This window comes from Anopheles marshallii, chromosome X (genome assembly GCF_943734725.1).
Source record: "Anopheles marshallii chromosome X, idAnoMarsDA_429_01, whole genome shotgun sequence".
Lineage (NCBI taxonomy): Eukaryota > Metazoa > Arthropoda > Insecta > Diptera > Culicidae > Anopheles > Anopheles marshallii.
In genome coordinates, this window is record NC_071325.1 from 9577448 (window position 1) to 9602321 (window position 24874).

At 42.9% G+C, this 24874-nt stretch overlaps 1 protein-coding gene across 1 annotated transcript; it reads right to left on the bottom strand.

The window, feature by feature from the left end:
• Positions 1 to 6944: 6944 nt before the first annotated feature.
• On the bottom strand, positions 6945 to 23504 carry LOC128706794 (uncharacterized). The gene is made up of 6 exons (XM_053801739.1): positions 23429 to 23504; positions 20220 to 20373; positions 19896 to 20110; positions 8657 to 8805; positions 8304 to 8562; positions 6945 to 7027 (listed from the first exon to the last, which is right to left on the bottom strand). The coding sequence occupies exons 1-6, from the start codon at positions 23502 to 23504 to the stop codon at positions 6945 to 6947; spliced, it is 936 nt and encodes a 311-aa protein (XP_053657714.1).
• Between the last annotated feature and the right edge of the window lie 1370 nt (positions 23505 to 24874).

Genomic DNA, 24874 nt, shown 5'->3' on the forward strand with positions numbered 1-24874 from the left:
AATTGGTGGATTTACTCTCTAAACCGCTTATCACACATCTGTTATTCCTCATCAATTGCTGATTGTGCGAAGCCTTTAAAGGGGGTACGCCACTTTGAGGGTCCAATAGAGGTTGAACGTAGTGCGTTGGTATCGGAGACTTGCTTCTCATCTTGCTCTTACTTTTGTAGGTTCCATGTCGTCGCCATAATCATAACGACAGCTCACGTTAAACTCACGTTACTTTATGCTCTAGTGGATGCTCTCAACAATCATGCCCTACTGAAGAACGGGTGACGTACCAACTGTCATTCGAAAGGAAGTAACCGACCAGCCTTTCACATGCAGGCGTCCACTTGATGTCTGATCGATCTACTTCACACTTCCTGATTAAGTATGATTCGTCCAAAATTCCCATTTCAAAACACACCAATTACCACCCAATAAAAGCAGCCAGCATTACAATTGTAATTACGCATTAGACGAACACTTCGATTCTTGGTGCTTGTCGTGACATCGACTAGTCGCCGAATTGCAAACAAGCATTGTTTTCTATACCGTTAAGAAAAGAGTTTTGAAAAAGACACTCCGGTGATGAATTACTCAAAACGAACTCGAAAACATTGCGCTGAAAACTTCAAATTATCTATATTACTGTGGAATCCAAAGTTCCAAAACCGATCAAAACGGGCATTGGGGGGGAATTCTTTCAATAATTACATCTGTAAACATCCCATTTCGCATTTTCTGCATCGCAATCGTAGCAAAACCCCTTCCCTCCATTACGGTTTACTGAGATCTCGTGTGTCAATCTCCAACGTTTTTACTACATTACAGATTTTTGTTTTGTTTTGTTATAAATTAACTAGTTTAGCTACAATTCTATAATGCATTGCATTATACGTATCCTGATCTCAAGGCCCAATTATACGAATGTATGTATTTTTGTATAACAATAAAAAAAAGTTTGGTGTTGCACACAATCTTTCCGCATCAACAAAGCCAACAAAATCAGACGAAGTAACAAAGTCGGCACCTCGCACAGGATTGGATGCTTTCGCTAATGCACCCTTCAAAACGATTTTGACACAAGCAGTAGCAAATGGCGGCAGGCCCACAACACCACCCCTAGTAGCGAGACAGGTAGCGAAATAAAGGCGTGAACAAAAAAAAAACCCCACGAGCCGCACAGCGCATAATGGCGCCGGACGGAAGAGTGTGCATAAAAAAAAAGCAGCTAGTATCGATTCCATTAATGCCAACGCTGTCGCATTTAAACCTGCGATGCAATGCGATCGGGACGGAAATTTGGGTAAAAAAAAGCGGATGTAAAGAGGCGGCGGCGCTGCGAAATCGCTTCACACATTTGCGCCCGCGAGTTACTCGAGCTGAAACGCAAACAGCACATTTAAAATTACCATCGATACAGGCAAAAGGCTGCACGCCGGATGCTGGAAGAACGAGATTCAGGAAAGGATTTTACAAAACCCTCATACACAGTCTCGCATTCTTCTTCGCATGTGTGTGTGTGTGTGTGTGCTTTTTTATTTGTTTACCTTTGTACATACGCGAAACGGAAACATTCGAAACCTGCATCAGATTGCGGTGTAGGGGTGAAATCAAATTGAAATAACTGTAAAACACTCATACACCTACGGAAAACATCAACAAAGATATAATACTTTCTTTTCTTGATAAATTTAAAACAGCTGGAAAACACCTGTGCAAAATAAGCAATAAATAAGACAGAATTGGCTAACCCACTGCCCTATGGTTTGTTGGATCATCTATATCGCACCATGAAGCTGTCTCTCTCTCTCTCTGTGTGTGTCTTTTCTTTTTCTTCTTCTTCTTGTTGCTTCATATTTTGTTAAACGAGGCCGATTTTCGATTTTCATTGCTAGTACGAAGCGACCAGTGATATGTTTAATTACATTTACAGATAATGTAGGTTCTCTTTGCCCGTGAACGCTTGCTCTCTAACGCTGTGCAGAATTACAGGACAGTGGTGTTCACATTAGGAAGTGTTCACAAACCCGCCACCGTCCAAGGGAAGCAACAAAAAAAGATACTAATGGTGCAAAAATTAAACAAAAAATATACGAGCATTGTATAAGCTTTCTGAAATGGGGGAAAAAGAGCAAAATACCTGATTTATCCAATTATATTACTCGCCATTCCCGATTGCCCCGATATATTGCGGCACAGGTGTGCATTTTTTCGCTCCTTCTTCTTCATTCCCTTTCCCTTTCTTCGTTTATTACTTCGGTAAACTTCAATTCTTTGTTGTTATATTTAACTTCTGCCTGACCGTTTATCATCCCTGCAATACAAAAAAAAAACACAACTTGATGAATCTCCGTTCCGTTAGCTACCTCGGGTTTAGGTATCTTTGCTATTGTTGTGAAAATCGAATTCTCGAATCGAATCTCAACGAATTTTTAAAATTAATAATGAATGGATGAATCTCTACTTTGAAGATTCTTGAATCTTCAAAGATTAATTATTCCTCCACAGTTTAGGAACCCTGAAGGTTCTAAGAATCCTCAAAGGTTCTTTAATTATCAAACTATGAATATTGAAAAATTTGGAAAATCCTTAAAGAATCATACATCCCCAAAGATTCAATAGGCTTTACCCACTTATGATTCCTCACAGATTCATGAATTCACCCCGATTGACGAGTCCCCACCGATCCAAGAACCCGCAAAGAATGATGAATCTATAGAGTGTTGACTCCTGATCAGATTCAGGGAACCGCCACCTCACTGCAACTTCATATGAAACATTCTTCTCAAAAGATTCATTAAGCACAACGCTAGTGTCTCCTTTCTTTCTGCTGCTTTGCTTCTGTATAATATTTTGCTCATCATTAAGATAGGGTTAAGATTTACATTTAGCTGTTAGTTATTCGGTAAATGATAACACGTTGACTGTTTTGTCTTGGTTTTTTGTTTACATTTTTTTGTTTGTTTGTGGCGTTTGTTTTGTTTTGTGTTGTTTTGCTTATGGTACGATTTTTTGTTTGTTTGTTTGTTGTTAATATTCTTTAAGTTTATCTACGCGTGTGTATGCATGTGAGAGGACTTTACTGCTTTGCTTCGAATGTCTTTTTTTTTGTGTGTTTTTTTTTTGTTTTGTTTTTTTTTTTAAAGGATATTCAACACTATATTACAAAATCCTAAATAGCTACCTGCTCCATTTCGCATGATTTCGTGTCTTACTTTACGGGTTTTGTCTGTTAGTTATTTGTGTGTGTTTTCCTTTGGTATTTCTTCACGTCCCGAACGGCTATCTCAGTTATTAACGATTATGTGCTTGGTAGCGATACCTTTGCTGCATTCTTTTTTTCCCCTCCCTTTTTTTTTGTTTGCCAACCTCATCGGTTAATTATTTGATAAATTAGCATTGCTTATTAGTATAAGAAAACATCCTCCAAATGAGTCTCCCTTCCCCGTCCAGGTTCGGGTGTTGATTACACTCACATATAAATCGTAGCGTTTTCAATTACAAACAGCGGTAGATACTTAGCAATAAAAATGTTAATTTGACTTATTTTGCACAAACGGTTGATGTCTTATTTCTTTCCTGCCTGCTCTGCTGCCACTCAATACTTGCGCGGTTAGATTTAGCTCCTTTCCTTCTGTTTTCCCCCCCACCGGGATAATTATTTAGCTGAACTACTTTGACGTCACGCTCATTGTTTTTTTTTTTCTGCTTTTAGCCCAGCTCTTACTCTTCTTACATTGTTAGGAAGATAGTACTAAAGTATACCAATCACTGGTGTTGGACATAAATTTACAGACATTGATATACCCCCCGGTTTCTATACGATCCCACCAAACACGCCCTCGCAGACGGCCTCGCCGTGAGCATATTTGTATAAAAAAGCACTCGCCCCACCCGTTCCTGCTGGCATCCATTTTGGGGGCACCCGGCATCAGCGAGTGTGGTTGAGTCTGTGCCATCCGTTTTGCTACACAGGGCGCGTTTGCTATTTGATTTCTGCAAGCTTGTCTCCCAGCATGCACCGGACAACGCTCCGTGCGTTACAGAGTCTGTCGTACTAAATATACAAATTATAAGGCCTCATATTCTCTTTCCGAACCCCTGTCTAACTCATTCGTCTGCAGTTAAATCCGTCCGGTAGTGACGTATCCCGCGAACGTGTTTGCCTAGTGCGGTACTGCCTTGTAAGTGGTGGAGGTGAAAAGCTATCGGGTTGCTGCACACGAACGGTGGAGTGAAAATTTTTCCCGAATCAAACCCGTATCCGCCCGCAGGCCACTCGCAAGCGGTGCTGCCAAAATCGTACTCTTTTCGCACTGTTACGGGCACCTGCTGACCCAAAATCGCTAAATTATGACATAAACAACTGCTGCGCGAGACGGATATACGCGGGCACGTGCGAATCCTTGCCTGCCACCAGTGTTCTGTGTGCAGTTTAATATTCATAACACTACTCTTTGAACTGCTGTCAGCTGGTACGGCAGTACGACCGTCTTAAAGGCTCTCCGGCTCGCATGGGCCAACATGCCAGCCACGCCAAGTATGTGTTGCATCCCGGTTGCAACAGCATCTCGTAGCTTCACGTGCCCTTGTGTGGTTTTGCGTGAATAAAACTTGTTACCATCTCGACAGCACATCTCAAACCGCGCGGAAGACGACCGTGGCAAGAAGATGACAAAAAGTATTACCGAAAACCGGGAGCAACGGAACAGTTTCGTGCCTGCAGAACCGTCCCGCTGCAGTGCAACTCGCCTGACTGGCTCGGCCTGGAGCCCGGTATTTTGGTTTCACTTATCAAAAGATTGGGTTTGGCGCACGAATATCGCTATTTTAAGGTGCATGCAGTTGTGGAAGCCGGTGCGATGGAGTACGGACGTGCGGATCCGCTAGCCATCCAGCGCTTTAACCGAGCCTCAAACTCATTTTAAGCTGACGGTCGCACTCTGATATGACGCTCCATTTGCGCTCCTGCGTCCCTCGGGGGCACGAACGATGACACGTTGACAGCTGTCGGACTGGCTGAACCGTCAGAAATGCTCTGCCGGTGACATTTCGTGCTGTTTTGCTCCGAAATATCCGTCACCGTACCTTCACTCCGGTGTGTTTCGCACTGTGCTCCGGTTGGTCAATGTTGTTTTTTTTTTTCAACAAACATTCACAAGTATGCAGGCAGACGAGAGAGTCAAACGTATTGTTCGCTTCATCTTCGCCGGTAACTCCACGGTGTATTGGTGCCACGAATCATTGCACCGTGTGTATTGTTTCGTTCCGGTTTCGTCCGCATCGGTTGTTTCCATCCTTGTTGCGCGCTGTTGCGGGATGGAACTGGTTAGACTGAAACGCAACTTACTCTAATATACACTTCGGACTCGAAAGCAATAGATCATTTAGTGTCACTTTTACCAACGCTGCGGAACAAGAGGAACTCCACATCGTGCTAAAATCTATCTACTCCAAAACCGGACCGACGCAGATAGAGAGTGAGCATAGTTCGTAGGCTCTTTGTTCAATGGAGCTGGCGAATTTTATCAGATTTTTTTTTAAATCCAAAAGTCCACACAAAACATGCACGAAACTCCGCCACTTCAAAACACTTTCACCACAGCGCGGTGAAGTTCACAACTCCCATACTACCAACGAATAAAGGTTGAAGCGTTTGTTAACACTGCTGCAGCTGATGAAAGCTGTTTCAATGCACCATATTGATATTGTTTTCTGCTCGTTTTGAGGTTAGGAATACCCGGTAGCTTTTGCTTTTCAATCATCTAGCACCACAATCCATTTCACGCGCGCACTAATCAAACACGCTCGCCAAACGTAAGCATCAACATTTGTCATTAACTAAATTGTAGAAAAATTTCTATGAAACTATCTAACACCAGTTCATATATTTGATCTTTTCGCTACCCTTTCGATCGCGCCTACTCCAGCTGTTTTGTTGCTGCACGCGCTGGAATAAGTACGACAAAAAAAGGCCATTTTTCTCATCTCTTTTACCCAGGTAGTTACATTTTCCTTCCCCTTTTTTAACCGACTGTTGCAACGCATGTTTAGATTGTTTTTTTTTGTTTTGTTGTTGGAGTATTTTCATCTCTTTTTTTTGTTTGCTTCAATGTTGTTTTTTTTTTCTTCGCCTCAACTATAATGCACCATGACGCGTATTGCAACCTTTGCGCTGTTTAAATGAATGGGCGAAGCTGGACGCTTCGTCGGCGTGCGCACTAGAATTTCCAATCACTCCCTTTCCGAGCATGTTTTGCCCCTGCCGGAGGTACTGGTAACGCTCCGACCGTGTTATGAAGCATGCACTGCTTGGCAAGAATCCTTCAGCGACTAGACCTTAACAGGAACAACTTTCGATCCTACCGTCCCTATACGGTTTCAGCAGTAGTGATTAAATATTTACATTTTCCGCTCGACAGCAGCACGAATGGCGTAATTTAGTACACTGCATTAGTGCAACGGTCGCCATCTTTTTTCTTGCTGTCTCTGTGGTTTCCCCGAGCCATCCCGAGCAGTATTTATTTTTTCCTGTTTTTTTTTTCTCTCTTTTTCTTAATCTTTTGTTATCAATCGTATTTCGTAACATTTTCCACGCATTTGGAATGTGATATAATTTTCCCACTTGCAATGTGCACTAATGTAAACCATGGGCGCTGTAACTCATCGCAACTCAACGAACACTCAACAACTGAGATAAACGTACTAACGGTAGTAGAAATTACATTTTGATTTGTATCTGTCTGTGTTAAATCGCATTCTGCCGAAACAAATTTAAATGTCTAATGATATCCCCAAATATCCGCCTGGCCGGTCAAACTATGTTGGCGTTCCTCCTTTCGCTTGGGCGGATACCATTTCGTTTTGGCTTGGCACAAAGTTCAACCTGGCTGCATAAACACTGCACGGTTTACGTACTTTTGCTGCGTCTTAAGCAAACGATGTGAGGTGTATAATTATACAAGCCACGTGTAGAAGCGTAGTGCGAGGCAGAGCACGACAAACATCTGGCATATGTCTGTGTGATGCAGTGATGAAGCTGTAAATAGATCAATCAATTCATATGGTTTCGGTCAAACACCGTAAAGAACAATGGAACTCGTGGAAACAGTACACTTATTAGTTATATATTTTATCATCTACTTTGTATGTAGGTGGGTAATTGCTTCGCGATGAAAAAGTTTTGGGAGCTACAAGAAAGTTTTCAACATGTTTTCAAAAGCATTTCAGATTTCATGTACAGTCAAGTCTCTCTAACCTGCAAGCTGAAATGATCGCTATCTTGGTTGGTATACTATTTATATATGGCAAAAGTCTTCAACCATACTCTGTAAACGCAACCATCACGAGCTGTCATTGGCAAACACTAAAACACGGCTACCTTAGAGAGACATTGGTGTATAAACATCATGTGTAGCTTAGAGAAAATTATATTTGAAAGACTTTGCAGCTTTGAGAGAAATAAAATGTATTGAAAATGAAATAAAACTGTCAAAAATGTTCATCTTAGAGAGACTTGACATCTTTGTGACATCTTTGAGCGATACTACCTTAGAGAGACTTGACTGTATCTGTAAGATTGAAATTGAACAACAACATTGCAGCATTGCTTAAAGGAGCTACTGATATTACTTAATATGAAGAAAAATAGAATTCATGCATGTCCCAGAAAGTCATGCTCTGCAAATGATGGGATTAAAACGAGTGTCTTATGGTTGAATAAACAAATTGGAAACATACTTGTACATCGAAAAACGTTAAACCATTTTACACCAAGTTCTTGACTTTAAATTATCAAAAATACTAACTCAGTTGCAAAATGAATGTCCTATACGAATAATGGATAGACTTTGTAGTTGAACAACTGAACTCATATCAACTAGCTCAATTGAAGCATTTGTAGCTTCTATTTCGTTCTGCACAGGAAATAATCATCTTCTCCTTCGCAATGGAACGCCCGAGAGCGGTCCAGCCACAAAAAAAGCTGGCAAGGAATTTTATTCTGGGCGTACACTTCACCACAACAATCACGACCATGCCCTGGTTGTGCGGCTCATGCGACTAGGATCGCGGTCCACGGCGCCATTCGCCTACGAGCGTTTCACTGACGAGCGTTGGTTGATTGTGTGGCGAGCGGCTGGAAGGAACGAAATGAAGCTACAACTAAATTGTTGTTTTGTTTTTTGTACTTCCATTCTGCGTGCAATTATGTTTTGCAAAGTGAATTACAGTCGTTTTATGTTTTGTTTTGCATAAACAGTGCTGGGGGAAATGGGAAGAGCGTTTATACGGTAGGGTTGAATGCGTGTACGTACCATCGGATCCGCGCCAATTGATCAGCTTTTGGTTGCGCAGCGCGTCCGTTGTCGGGATGTGGATGATCTGCGTTGACTCGCGCGTTGCCTGCGGGATGGAGTCGATCCGTGCCAAACATTTCAGCACCAGCTTGTCCTTTAGCTTGCCGAGCCGCTTCTCGTCGATGTAAAAGCGAATCTCGAGCGTGCGGGATCGCAACAGAAAGCCATCGTTCTCCACCGTCGTTTCATGCTGCGGCTGGAGGTATTCCGACGGTACCTGCGGTCGAACAATAGCAGTGGGATGGTTACAACATTATATGTTTTGGCCGCGCGTCTGCACGGTACCAATGCTCGCGGTACGATGCTCTTACGTTGCGGTCGTTGATGTACCAGTAAAGCCGGGCCGGCGGGCTGGACATATCGGATGAACAGTTCGCTACAACGAAATCACCGAGCGCGTAGTTATGTTGTGCCCCATTATGCTGCAGTCCATTGATGATGGGTTCGAACTGTGGGTAGACTGTCGTGAATGAAAGGTTAAGAGCGAAATGAAGAATGGGCTGTAATTAGGGCAACATTTTACCGCATGGTGCGTGAGCTAAAAAAAAAAAAGACCCATTCTTCCCTCGACCCAATCGTCCGTTCCGCTAACACGGGTAAATCTCGGTACCCCGCACCGAACTGTACAACGAGCGCAAATTGATTACGATTATTAATTAATGGCACGGAATGTTCACTGCTGGAGCTAATGGAGCACGGCTCGGATCAATCAACTCCAAACCCGGCCCCATACGTTTGCCGCACCCGCACGGACCACTGTTTGAACTTTTGTCCTTAGCCGAGGCATCTGAAAAAGATCCGTGCCCAAGTTTGGCAAAGGGTTCCTTTTGATTGCCACGCAATCCTCGGCAGGTTTCAGCTGCTCAACAAATTAATCTTACCCCACCAGCACCCGTGCGGGAAGCGGACACCTTCGGAAAGTATCGCCAAGGAACATGGCCACCGAGGATATCGGGTAAAAACCCAACGCGTCAAGTATCCGGTTGGAGTTACCGCCGTACCGTATTTGATGTGCCTGGCTGAGGTAATGGATAGAATTAAGTCGTACCGTTAGCCGAACACTTGATCAGCCGTACGTGATGGCGAACACAACCGAAACGGCACGTACCGCACGGTGGATAAAGCAGGACGCTTCGTTCGCCTCGTCTAAGTTCCCCAATTAGTCGTATCTAAAGCGATTCCGTTACAACTATTAGTGTTCCCCTTGTAACTTTGCCAACACCGCCAGCAATGCCAGCCGTGCTCAAAAATAAAACTCTAGCACCCGCACTAGCACCACTATTAGCGGGATGGATGCGAACGGATCCCAGCGCACACCGATGAGCGAATGCCCGCGTTCGCGATAAAAGTGCAAATTGATGACTAATTAATGTTGCTTTTGGCGTAATTAAGAATACGCCGGAAACTTTCTAATTTTTCATAATTATCTCATTCCCGCCGACACACCAAGCTGCCACATTTAACACACTCTCTTCACCTTGTTTGCTGCTCTGAAGCACCGCGTACCCATTCCCTGAAGGATGTGCCCGCTGATGGATGTGAAGTGGCGTGCGCGTTTGCACCCGCCACACGGAAACACACACGCAGCAGATGAAAAATAGCGCAAAGCCATCATAAGTGGGAGTGGAACTTTCGATCAGGTGGCGTTTCCGGCTGTAAGCCCTTTAGCTAACTTGCAGAATACAATTTTCCATTTCGGTGTTTTTTTTTCGAGGAAGGGGTTTGTGTGTGTGTGTGTTTGTTTTCGGTGCGATAACAAATGTTGAAACCGTCCCCGAACCATTCGGAACGTTCACCACCTCTTCACCAATATTCATCCACGTTTCGTAGCAAATAGGTAATAAATCGCCTTACAATGGCTAATTTTTCTTTCTTCGAAGGCATGGGCGAAACGAGGACGAACTAAAACGTGACTTTCGGCGTAAAGGGCGTGAAATTCCGTGATGACATCACGTCGGGGGTGGATTGTTTCAAACTATTGCTACACATGCTATCATATATAATGATTGGAAACAGTGTTACAGGAATCTCGCTGGTGGATTATGACACATCAGACAAGTCCCACTACTCAGGTCCAAGGCCCACTAAGTCTGCCTCCGAGGTTCGTCAAGAAATTTGGGGAGCTTCAAATATGTTGTTAACCGGAAATCTTCTTCTTTTTCTTCCTTTTTCTTTTCTTTTTCATCTTCTTGATTTACTCATAGAAGAGCACATCGTGCTGCCAAGGCCAGATCATCAATCCGTTTCCAGGAAACACCGGATGACACCCATTTTTCCTGCAATCCTGATCAAATTTTTCAAAATGTGGGGTATTTGTCAATGTGCCCTTTTCACCAACTGAGGTTATTAAAACAGAAACATACATGAACATCTGCTCCCTGGATTCAAAACTAGTTGAGAAAAAGACTATGTAAAGTAATAACTATGTAGGAACACAACTCCGCGTAGAATTTACAAAGTTCGTATTGAATTTATTGACTTCCAAACTGGAACACATTGAATTCCAAAACTTGTGGCTATTAAAAATGATAGCCATGACAGGTTATGAAATTTCATAGACTATCACAAATACTACTATTTAAAAATAAAAACCTTGAATTCCTGGCGTTTCCTGGGGTCGAAGAATGATCCACAAAGGTCGATCAAATGGAAAATCGGATTAAATCACCCCGTTTTGCAAAATTGTACAAAAGTAGGATTACTAAATTATTTTTACTTCATTTGTTAATTTTTTGATTGTCTCAATCCTTTTTACATTAGAAGACAATAAGAAAAAAATATGAAATTAATTTTTTTAAATAACTAATTTATAGTTTAGCTCGTATCGCATATAAAAAGGATCGGTCATCACCCGCGTATAATAGTTAAATTGGTTGAAAACAATCGAAATTGGTCGCTTTTTTAAACGAGAACCAATTGAGGGGAAGATTAACACGAATGAATGAGCACCGGAGCAGGAGTTATCACAATTCAATTGCATCAGTTTTTTTTTACAACCACACCCCCTGCAAAGAAGCACGGGAAAATATATGGTCGGTACATAGCATTTTCCCAAACAAAAGAATCAAACGACCTATCTGAAACAACAATAAAAAAAAAAAAGAAACAACTGTTCAATATCATCAGCAACCGGATAAGTGATTTAGTTATTCACAGTTTAAACAGAACCAACTGTATCATACCTTCCCCTAACCAGCCGCAAGTCGCTTCCGCAGTCGCCGTACCAGCACTTAATTATTATTTATTTATGGTTCCGTACAACGTGACAAAAATAAAACCACAGGCACCACTAGCTAACAACATAGTGTCACGTGTGCAGATTAACGCAAACACAATAAGTACGGCGCAAAGGGTTGGATTTGAGGGCAGGAGTGAGAGAAAAAAAAGGAATAGGACCGTCGCTAACGTTTCCCCGTGCGTCTGGTAGTTTATAAATGTATTTATCTCCAATCAATTACACCTATCGGCGTACCCGTTACTGAAAGGGAGAGTTAGCGGCACACTGACGTATTTGAGTTATGTATACTAATTAATACAAATTCAATTCATATCGGGGAGATAATTTTCAATAAACAGATTCTGGTATAGCGGGTTAATTTGATTTGTGCCGAAGTATATCGTATTGTTGAGTTATAAACGGGTTTTTAACGTCGCACCGCACCGCTCATTTGTCACGTTTATCAATATGAATTTCCACTCGCTCGGTTGTTGATTTTTTTTTTGTTTTGTCTGTTTTTTTATGGTCTGTTTTAAAATTAGCTGAAGCTATTGTGCTAAAACTGTTGAAAATCACTTGAAATCAATTTTCCGATAACATCCAATTTGTGGCATTGCAGCCGAAACCATATGCGAAATGTGGCTTGCGTACACCAACCGGCTAAATAGCGAACCGGATGCCTATTAAGTGGGTGCGACTGGTAAAGTGTTGTTTGCGCTCTAGCCACATAAATTTGTCGACACCATTACGCGATGCAGAAAGTTACGCTGGCCGGGATTTGGGGGCCACATGCCAGTACGGAAGACAGTGACGGAACCGCCGGATAAAGCATCCCGTGCCGGAGTTCTTCGACATTATTGGAAGCTTACTTCCACCACGGTCAACGTCACGCTCGCTACGATCGACAGCGCCTTTATCGGGCCGGCACTGTTTTATAACGCTGGCTTTCGAAGGCTTTAGCCTGCCCGAAAAACCACCAACGAGACGTTTTTTGGGACCTCGTGAGAGCTCTCGAAATCCGATCCGATTTGAAATTGGATGCCTGCAGACAAACGGAAAAGCTTTCAAAGTTACGAGCCCACGAAACCCTACTTGCTGCCCGCCTCAGGAATAGTTTCACACATCGATAAATCACGTTGCGGGGACGTGGTGTGTCGGTAAGCAAGAGTGAAAGTGACACAGAAATCGAGATGGGATGCTGTTTATGGGGTTCGTGCCGGGCGGGGGTTTTACGGGAAAAAACGGGCCCGAAAATCGATGCAGAGCGGCTAGAATTTTCCCTCCACCAGTAAAAATCGAGTTGTCATTGTATCCGAGTGTATCGGTTACGACGATTCGTTATTGAAAGCCGCACGAGGGCGTAGTGCTAAAGCCCGCTACGGATGTTAAAACCCTTGGACCGACAGTGGAATCGTACGGTCAAACACTTTTACCCTGCTAGATAGAAGTGTGGTTAATGGTATAAAGGCTGTCAAAATCATAGAACGACCGACAGGAACTGGTGCGGATTGAGCTGAACAAGCTACAAGAACGTACTGGAGGTGCACTTCCTGACCTCCGATCGAGAAAGGAGGCATCAAACGCAATTGAAGCAATATCGTACTCGCTGCCGATTGCATTATATTGGTGTACGATTTCGGGCAGGCTGTGTTAGTGAACGACTATCAAAGCGAACGCTCCAGACCCACGGGGTGATTTTATTTTCCGAATTTGTCCGAGCGAAACGTTTAAGATAGCTCTCACAATACAGCAATATGGCAGATTTTTATTAAACAACAGCAGGAGATTTTGATAGAACTCTGGAGGGATTCATGAATCTTTGATAATTCATGAGTTCTTTGAGGATTTATATATTTTGACAGATTCATGAATCTTTTAAGAATTGCGAGACTTTGAGGATTCACGAACCTTTTAATCCTAAAAGGATTCATGAATCTTTGAGGAGTCGTTAATTTTTTGGGATTAGTATTTTTTTAAGGATTGATGAATCGTTGAGTAGTCATGAATCGTTGAGGATTTAAAAATCTTTCAAGAGTCATGGATTTTTGAGGCTTCATGAATTCTTAAGGAGTAATGAATCTTTGAGGAGTCATTAATCTTTTGGGTTTAATAATTCTTTAAGGATTAAAGCATCTTTGAGTAGTCATGAATCATTGAGGATTTAAAAATCTTTCAAGAGTCACGCATTTTTAAGGATGCTTGAATCTTTGAGAAGTAATGATTATTTTAGGGATCATTACTCTTTTGGGATTAGTAATTCTTTAAGGATTCTTGAATCTTTGAGCAGTCATGAATCATTGAGGATTTAAAAATCTTTCAAGAGTCATGGATTTTTGAGGATTCATGAATTCTTAAGGAGTAATGAATCTTTGAGGAGTCATTAATCTTTTGGGTTTAATAATTCTTTAAGGATTAAAGCATCTTTGAGTAGTCATGAATCATTGAGGATTTAAAAATCTTTCAAGAGTCATGCATTTTTAAGGATGCTTGAATCTTTGAGAAGTAATGATTATTTTAGGGATCATTACTCTTTTGGGATTAGTAATTCTTTAAGGATTCTTGAATCTTTGAGCAGTCATGAATCATTGAGGATTTAAAAATCTTTGAGGAGTCATGGATTTTTGAGGATTCATGAATCTTTAACGAGTAAAGAATCTTTGAGGAGTGATTAATCTATTGGGTTTAGTCAATTCTTTAAGGATTCATGAATCTTTAAGTAGTCATGAATCGTTGAGGATTTAAAAATCTTTCAAGAGTCATGGATTTTTTTTTTTTGATTCTTGAATCTTTCAGGGATAATGAATCTTTGAGGAATCATTAGTCTTTTGGGTTTAGTAGTTCTTTAAGGATGCTTGAATCTTTGAGCGGTCATGAATCATTAAGGATTTAAAAATCTTTCAGGAGCCATGTTTGTCGAGGGATTTGTGAGTCTTTCAGGACTCATAAATCTATATCTGCGATTCGGAGTCATACGTTCAGTACAAAGATGCGCTCTGATTCGCAAACCAATCCAATCCAATCAATTTCATACACAATTTTTAATATTTCTGTTAATTACATTCTTCCTGTTTGTTAGTTCATATCACGAACTTGATCCAATCAAATAGAACAAACTCAACTTTATCGTCGGATCAGAAGCACATTACGAACAAGTGCTAAACGGGTTCCCATCGTACCCATTGCATCAGTTTTCACACGCAACCATAACAATCAGCAGGTTAGCGACACGAGCAAAACGCAATGATGGATTGATTAAATTAACGATGAGAAGCAAAGTTGATGCGACCGAAAGAACAAAAGCCGCTCAATCGCGAGGGAAGAAAACAAAAACCCGGCCTTCACATGCGAACATTGCGGCCAAAGGTTCCGTTCCAATTCGATTGATATGCGAAATTCTAGACGCGAGTGGTTTTGCGATTGCATGAGAAAAAAACAACGTGCGGGATGGATGATAACGTGCTGGACACAACGCACGACGATGAGCGGGCAAGAAATCGGAGCTAAATGAAACGATTGGCATAGCGAAATGAAATTAACCAAGGAAAAAGTGATTTTCTTGCCAAATCCAAAATCTGCCTTGTCACCGTAAAGAAACAATAAATTTTCCACTACATTAAGCATTCGAATGATAAAAGATTTAACCTCCAACGGGCAGAGCCGAGCGGCCACGATGAAATAGAGAACGGAGGATTGCGGAGCAAGAGAATGCTTAATAGTGGATTCTCATTCTCCCTTTTCCAACCGGCTGTTGAAATGTGCGAGTGAATTCGTAAGAAAATAGGCGAACAACCGGCACCCCCCCCCCCCCCCCCTCCTTCCCCCGAAGCACTTGCACGCCTCCGGACGGGTGCGCGCGGAAACTCTTCGTGGAGTTTCCCTCCCCATTGTGGCCTTAATGTTTCCACGAGCCATGAAAGCATACAACCCGGCGGGCATTTCCCAACCATTCACCATTCCCATTCGGGCCGTGCATTGCGCTAAAGGATAAACATAAAGGCATTACGGACAGGGTGAGCAGGAAGCCGGTCGGGTGAGGAACGCCGGAAAACCTGGCAATTGCACTGTGGAGAAGGAGATCGTGTGGAGCGAACGGAAGAAGTACACGCCGTCTTGTGCAAAATCTCTCCCCCCCCGCATCCCAACCCACCGCCACACAATGTGACAGTCGTGAGAATGCAGAAAATCTGGCTCAATCTGGTTTCTGGCGGTGGGTCACGAGAATGTGATAATAATAATCAAATCTCATCTACCCGACCTCCGGTTGACCTCCTTCCCTCCGGGCGCAGCGAATGGATCATTAAACGCTAAAAAGCCTTGCTCTTTTATTCAACGACCATCCGGACATGCCACATCTCATCTGAAACCACTGCCAGGGTTGATGTCATCGTCCTAAATGTGGAACTAGAGCGTAGCCTGTCGTGTTCGGTATCGATGCTGATCGCTATTACGAATCGTAAGGAGATTTTTATCCCATTTAGCCTTTCTCATCCTCATCGCATCGATCCAACCGTTCGGCGCTTTGCATCTTCATCGTTCCCATCATCACTCTGCTGCGAATATTATAAAAATAATTAGATGGCTTAAAATTATCCTTCACTCATCGCACAGCTCATAACCTACCCAATGCCCTTGGCCGCATCCAACAACCGGAAAAACCGGATCTATTTCCCAGTTTACAGGCAGGCCCCAAAACACACCCATTGAAGCCATTTCTCGCTGTTATCCCTCGCCGCTTGCGGATCCGTGTAATGGGTTTTGCTTTCCATTCCGTTCGCTCTAAATCGTGCTCAGCTCCTTTGCTTACTTTCTATCGCTTTGCTCGCGCTGAGCGTGCTGATTGTCTTTATTGTTACTGTGTTTGCCCACCATCTCACCCCCCGTTCGCTTCCCGCACCCACTTTCCATTGCTTCCTTTACGAAAAAGAAGGCGCCTTTTTTCGTGGAACGATTTCGGACGATTTACCACAATTTGTGCGATCTTTCAATTTTGTGTGCTTCCTTTCCGCTTTGTTCGCCACACAAAACCTACCAAAAAATGGGAAGGCATCCTGGAGCATATTTTAAAATGTTTGCTGCATATTGTAATTTCTTGCCCGGTTGCCTGTCGTAGTGCCTCGGTGGAAGTTCCAGCGGGAAGCCATATGCTTTACAGCCACAGTTTTGAGCTTATCGTGCTTTCGATTTCTCGTGTTAGACCTGTTATGCCTGCCGTACTGGCTGCATTCGGACCCCTTCGGGAGCTATTCAATGGATAGATGGTTACGACCTAAGCCCCCGTTACACACCTCGAACGATTTCAGATGCAGCTATCAACAGCACTTTTTTTCTGTTTCGGATAGCTAAAGACTCCAAGGAGTTTCTTCAAACCGAAAGTCTTCCGTTGGGCCACTTGCGACAATGCTTAACTACGTATTGCCTTATCGTTGAAAACATAACAAAAGCATGACATTGGAAACATAAATTTGCAATTTGTCAGCGTACATGCAGTGGTGATGTTGATTTCATATTGATAGAACCTGCCTTCGCTAGACAAACGTTCCAAATTATAGATTCACAACAGCATTTACGGATGATTGATGGGAATAAAAATGACCTTTTCTCTCCTATGTTTTGAGTGCTAAAGAAGCCATTTTTTATTACAAAAAACCGACAAAATAGAACTATCTTAGAACAGTCTTGATTAAACTTACATAATTTAAGTGAATCCATTGCTTCTTCAACGCCTCCGCTGGGTTGTCCGGTGTCATTCTAATGACATGACCCATGCATGCCTATTCGTTGTACGACAGGGAGTTCATCGTACAGCTCAAACAGTTCTTCTACATATAAGAGTCTAAAAATTTTAGTAAGCACCATGCTTGAGGATGCCCCCTTAAGGATATCGACCGTTTTGGGCAGAGTCCACATCCTAAATGGGCATAAAACCTTCACTACATCGTTCAATCGAATTATATTAAATGCTCAAATCTCGAATTCTTTAAGAAGAGACATCCTTGCAACATTTATTTACAAACCCATATAACGAGTAGCGTCCCTATAAGCATTAACATTACCATTAGATAGCATTGTAGACAGACGCAAATTGTCCTTTCACCAGCGAAATGCTTAAATGTAGCAAACGCCCCAAATATTCGATACGTTCGACAGCGATATTTCTCCAAGTGGAACCGCACGATCATAACACGTGGGCGGACAACATTGTTTGCTGCTGCGGTGCGGAATAGCTGAATGGCATTTTATTTTCTTTTGCTTCCTAGAAATCACCGATGCCCCGCGGACCAGAGGAAGCCCTTCGGCTGGTATGGTAGCGCTGCTCACATTTGTCTAGATTCCCATTTCCCCGAACGCAGGTACATTGCCTTTCCAATACTTTGCGAAACAAATGCTTGCGAACTCTTCATTCTTCGTTACAATTTTGTGAACAAAACAAGAAAAATTTGATGAAAAAACACACACACACACACACAATGGTTCCAGCTTATAATGGTCGGCTTCGGCAGGCAGAAATGGTTGTGGTTTCCCTTCGCCCATCGTACCATTGTCTCCTGCGGGACGGGTCTCGCAAAAATTCACCAGCAAACCGCAAAATTCCTCGAATTTCAGTAATATTTACACTGAGCACCACCAAACACCAAAACCATGCCGAAGAATATGCCAACACTTAACCATTGGCAGCGAGTGAACGGCAAACGTATCGTTGCTAGGGCAAAAGAGAAGCAAACACAGATACCGGACGGAGGATTACGCAAATGGTTTCACAGTATCATTTTTAATTATTTATGTACTCGCCACACAACCAAACCCAGCAGTACCCCTAGGATTATTTAAAATAATACGCACAATAATAACGCAAAACCCGGAACTGCTCAAAAACAAACAAACCACGAGGGCCATAACGCTTGCTTTCTGTGTGGCAAATGATTCTTACGCAATTTCCGGGGCGCTACAGTGAAAGCATCGCCTTCTCGCACGATAGAATCGGTACCAAACCCCACCAGAACCATTCTCCCGTAGGCGGCGTGAATGAAATTACTTACATTAATAATAGCATAATCTTATGGGTGTATCGCCGTCCAGCAAAAACCGAAACATCACATGACAAATTCGTGCCACAGTGCAGAACAAGCCTTTACCGGTACGCAGTTGTTTTGCTTTAATTGTGCACCTTTTGTTGAACCGAATCAGCCTCAAAAGTCGGCTCTCGATCAGCACATTTTGTAAGGAACGTATGCGAAAAAAGCATCATGAAAGATTACTGATGCGCTGGGAATTCGTTGCTTCGTCAGGAGAGAAAACACCCTAAAGTAGAGGCTGCAAAAGCAAGAATCCTGACAGACCGTCCCAAACACGGCCCGATTGTTAGGAGTCAACGTTATTGGATTTATTACTCAATTAGTCTTGAACACCCGAGCTAATCAACGTGAGTCATAAACCTTCCAGGTTTTTGCATCTTTTGCAACGAACCGTACCAGATGTTCACCGCCGCTTTTTGAACTGTAATTTTCTAACAAATATCACTACCCGGCACCATGCATACCCACCGTACATTACGGCCTTGCAAAAACCCAAAACCGATTCACCTTTGCTGCTCGGTTACGTGCCACGGTCACACCCCAAGTATGCATTAGTGCTGGGATTACGGGCAGTCCCAGTGTCCCCGGGCGCCTGTAAATAGTGGCTGCCCGGCCATACGCAATGCCGTACTCGTGTGGCACATGAAAAACGGTTCAACACATGTCATTGAGGCGATAATCTATTGCTTTACTGGGATTTGCGAGATTGAGGTTTTTGTGGGGTCCGCCACGGCGCACGGCAAACGCATCCCGATAACATTGACTGCCGGATGACAGTCGTGCGTTTGGCAGGGCCTGGAAACCTGGAAAGCCGTAACGAGCTCAAAATGCTTAGCCGTAATCCACTGTAGTGGCTATGAAAGTGAACCATTTGTGAGAAAGTGTATAAGCAGATTGGGATCCGAACCCCAATGAGAAGGATTGCAAGGGTGGAGGGGGATGAGGGGGGAAGGATGCGAGAGCTAGTTTTGGGGAGGTTATTTTTCATTCACTTCCCACATGAATGTATGCCTTTCAATGTCACTGCAAAGTGATACGGTGAGCGATCAAGCCAAACACATTCTTTCTATGGTTTGCTCCCAGTTTAACACAAAGAATGGTTTTGTAGTGCATTGTGCTTAGAGGTATGCATATTAATCATCAATTAAACAATCTTCATTTGTACCAGCAATTGAGGTAGGGAAATGAATGCAAAAGAAGAAACACTACGTTCCATAAACCACACCCTCAGCAGAAGCGTCATTCATTAATCTATCTTACCGGCCACCGTCATATTACCGACGCCGTGCGCCAGCTTGAACTCTGGCGCATCGCCAGATATTTCGCACCGGTACGAGCCGCTCGAGCGAATGGTGAGCTTGTACAGCTGAATGCTGCACATAAACTGATTGCAGATCTGTACCGTCGAATTCTCCAGCAACGTCACACCGTCCACGTCGAAAAACATCAGGCTCTTGGGCATCATCGGCGAGTATCTGTTGGGAACGAAATCAGACAAAGGAAACGGTGCCGTTAGGGGGTATAAAGTAAAAAAAAAAAAACAATCTCCCATCACCCAGGCTTACAACGAAAAAAAAAACCCACCTGAAGAATTCCCGCTCGTCTTTGTACCATTTGACGGAGTTGAGCTTGTGCAGTCCCATGTCGTAGCTGCAGGAAAGCGTTACCGTCTCGCGTACATCCACCACTTCCGGCACGGTGATATCCGTCAGCTGCAGACATCTGGCAAGCGTTAACGCTATTGTGAAGAAGCCAAGGAAAGGATTTATTTGCATATATCATTGCCAACGGAAATGTAGAAATTATGTACATTACAGAAGGTTCATTTTTTGTATGATATATGGGTGGCTAGGATGTTGTAATGGAGGTTCTCCCTATTTTCACTGAAAATAACTTACCCAAAAAAAAAAAACAACATAATGGGTTTGGAATCTGGATGAACAGTAGAGTTACGAGATCTGTCTCACAAGGTATATAATAAATGTTGTCACAATTGAACCGTTTTGGGTTTTTTTTAATTCACAATTGCTGACTGAGATAGTTTAGGGACCTATGAATATAAAAGTAAAAGATAGCTAAGGTATGTCAGGTAAGTTAAAAGGATAAGATTTTCTAAGGTTTATTGTGCCCGAAAAAGGGATAAATTTATATTACTGGATCCAATACTTCATTTTTCGAATCCACCATTGATGTCGTAGAGATCTGCAGATATTTTTTATTACAATATCTAAAACAAAATCCAGTTCTAAGGATATTTCGTATTGACTTTTTACGATATTTTTCCAAACATTTCAATCTTCTCCCTAGCCTTCAATAACTTCAATTTATATTGCCGAACAAGCAAACCTCCATCCTCAACTTCCATCAGCTCGCAGCAGATTATGGTCATGATTCACAGCTGGTTAGGCAGATGCGTCATACCGATCTGGAACATCCGTCCGCGGTGCGTTACCGTTCGGTCGGCAGGTATGCAATTCGCAATTTGAATTTTCATTCCAATGTGCTAATGAAGCCAATGACGTAATCAAAATACTTGCCTAGTTTTCACCCTCATCAAACGAACTCACGGTGTCAAGCGTACTATCAATCGAACAAAAGGACCATAACGCGCCCGGGGAATGCACGAGCGACCAGGCGCCCCCATCATACGGAGGCGCGTGAGTGCGAAAAAGGCAATAAAGTTGTTCGACGGGTAGGACGTCCCCGCTTCGATGGTGTTTAAAATTTGACCAAAAAACAAGCGAGCGCAAGTCCGTATCGGTCTGCACGGTGCAGAAGAGCAATGTTCGTATGAAACGGATTATAAAAGTTCTCGCACTGACTGCAACGCTAATGGCGATTCACTCATGCGAAAGTGTATTTATCTCTTCACAATGAAGGGCATTTTTCTTCAATAACTCCGCAACATTAGAGTGATCCGTTATTTGTTTCACAGAAGCTAGTTTGTAAGGTGTATTGAACGTCTAGTTTGTATAAATATGTTGAACTTCAAGGTTTTTCCACCAACTAACAGCGCATGGTTTTGTATAATCACTATAATATTTGCTATAAGCTTGCCCTAATCATTAACTTTCGAAGCCGTTCAGATGAATCAATTTACCATATGATCATTCATACGAACTAGACACACTGGAAGGACGGAAACAACATCAAAAAAAGCACCATTCTCTACCACCAAGATAAATCACTCACTCGTGGAACGGGGTGCCAAACAAAAGATTACACCACTTCCTAGCCGTTTAATGTGGAAATTGTGCTCGCGCCCAAAATCGGTGGTTTCGACATCATACGCTGTGAACAACCGCTACCGGCAGCAGCAGCACCAGAAGCAGAAAAACCACGCGATGTTCCCTTTTCCGTCCACTAACTTCTGCGAGATATTTTTACTAATTGCGACAAGAAAATAAAACTGTCACTCAGTAATTTGTCAGCATGATTTATGGCATGTCGGAAGTGTGCTCCCACCCGCTCGTGGGAATTTCCCGCTGGTGGGACGGAATGCAAGGTCACGGATGCGGATGGTGTAGGAAGCAAATGGTAACCAAAAACAACGCGGCTGGGATGGGGCATGGTGACGACGAGAATCTAAAAAACGAGCGCCAAGAACCACACATCCATTGGCATAAGCAACACACACACACATAGAAGGAAAAACGCACATTTGGGAAAAGGAATTATACGCTGCGGGGGGGGAGGAAAGCAACTCACAAAGCAATGGTAGCTGTATTTACCATTGTGCAGAGAAAACCAAACACATAAAGTGTGAAGTAAAAATGAAACATTGTACTCCTCGCCATTGTGTTCCCTCCCAGCTGCACCGCCCCAATCTTATTTTCCTGCAGCATTAAGCTCAGCCGCACAACAACAACAAAAAAAAACGACCACTAATGGCCACAGAGGTGCATAGCATGCTACAGCACCTTAAGCATCTTGAATGGTTCGCGAGAGAACTCCACGGCTTGGATACGGAAAAGAGAGATGGTGAGACAGAAAGCGATAGAGATATAGAAAGAAAGTAAGCATAATGGGATGGCGTGTAAAATTATGCCAGCCAGCTAAGTGGGTCCTCATATTTAAACGCTGGAAAGATAAACTATGGAAGGAAAAACAATTCACCTCGCGGATTCACGTTCGCTGGAGGCTGCTGGAAAAATATTTCCCACTCACACATACTCTTCTTAGTCAGTTAGATTGTGGGAAAAGATTCCTAATGTAACCTTACCAAGCGAAAACCACGCCTGTGTGTGCCAGAACGGAAGTTTTTGTGTGTGAATGAACGGTGTAGTTGTTGTTTCCATGGCTGCCACAGTTAACACGAGCCATTCTACTTTCGGAAAAAAGGGCTCACGAGCACCGAGAGATGCCACGCGTTGGATGAGAGGAAATGATAATTAGAATTAGTGGAGTTAGAATTAATTAGAAGCCTAAGAAGCTTTCCTTCGTATCAAGATAATCATAATCGGCATTTACAAACAACGGGGCATTTTGCTTCCGTTTCGTGCCGCTGGCAAGGTGAGCTGTTAGTTGGGCTCCTTTCCACTACCAGATTTGGAAGATAACGAGCACGTCCGTGTTTGAAATTAATATCTACCTCAAATCTGCTTTCCAATCGAGCTGTTTCGATATACTTCCCAACACCATAAGCTTAAACGAACATCTGCACCGATCAGCGCAGGAAAATTATTTTGTGACACCCGTGTGCCCTGGAAGGAAGTCATGTAACTCACTGTCATCATCGTTCCAAATTAAAAGCGGGTTGAAAATACGCGACGAGTCATATATGATATGCTTACCCTGCAGTAGTAAGACGGCTGCTATTAACCTGCCATTCAAGCACATCGTATTGCCAGGCACGGTAAAAATATGCATCTGTTAGTTACCCACTCGGTTCACCGCTCAGTTACACGCTGTTTGTCGCCGCTGCTGTTACGGCTGTAAAGCCCACGCACTGTTTACACTGTGATACTAACTACACCGCACTAAAGCGCACCACTGGTTGCAACAATCCTACAGCTTGTCATTTTAGGGCGCACAAAACCATGACTCACCAGTTGGTGCGTGCCTGGCAAAACCGCACCGAAGCGCCCCCGGGGTCTTAAATATCACTCGACTTTTATCACTACATTCAACCGTAATCAGCACTTTACACCACTCCGCTGGTACGATTCTTAAGCGGGAACGATGGTTCGCGTGGGGGTAACTGCAGCACCACCTTCCGGTACTTGATCGCACCCGGATGATGGCCGAGCGGATTGTCCTTTGGAGTGGAAGTGCTTAGAACCCTATATCTTATAGCTCTCCGTAGCGCGATTTTATTCGAACACTGAATTCTGAAAGCAAACAATATCCTTCGTTGTGATAGGAGGAATGCATATAGGTTGTAAAAATGTAAAACATTTCTTTTTTAAATTTTACTATAAAAAAAAAGAATCTGAGCGAAGAATTTAACACCGCCTCCAGAATGAAATATCCTACGATAAGTGGTGAAAAGGATATATATCTTTTCTACAAGGTTTTCTAAAATATTTTGTAGTTAATTAGCACAAGAATATATTATTGCAACTGTTATGCCTATAATGTCCACAAGAATCTCAGATTACCCATAAAATTCTGGAACTCAGCACTGTAGCGGATCAAGTATTATGAGGTAAATAAAGATGAGTTACACATACATTACCAGGATAATTACAAAAAAAACAGCCTCCCAAATTCTAAGAGTACTTCCAAGCTTCCAGGAAGAAGTTGATAGAAGATCTGCACATGTGCATCTGTATATGGACACGAAGATCGGCCTTCTCAAAACCACACATACGCTAGTGCTCATGGCAATGGACGTGCCGGTAGTAAACAGCAGAAATACCCTGGCAATATGGGGATTTTTTGTTGTTGTTGTATGTTGATTGTTGTTGCCATACTGCGGTGGTGCTTTGCTATCTTCACCAGCGCACAGCTGACTGGGTGGGTGTTTACACACAGTACACACAGTGGGACATTTCCCTTCGCTACTTTATTATAGGCGAACAGATATCGCAAACTGACACCGACCCAGCTTCCTACGTCATATGTTTCCGACAACTCCACCATTTGCTGGCGGTGAATAAAGAAATAAATGAACCGCCAGGGTGAACACAAAAAAAAAAGCAAACAGGCAAACAAAAGGTGAAACGGACCTCCGTTACCCTTTATTTTTTTTAATATCCTGATTTCCGACACCCGCAAGGATAAACGGGTATAAAATG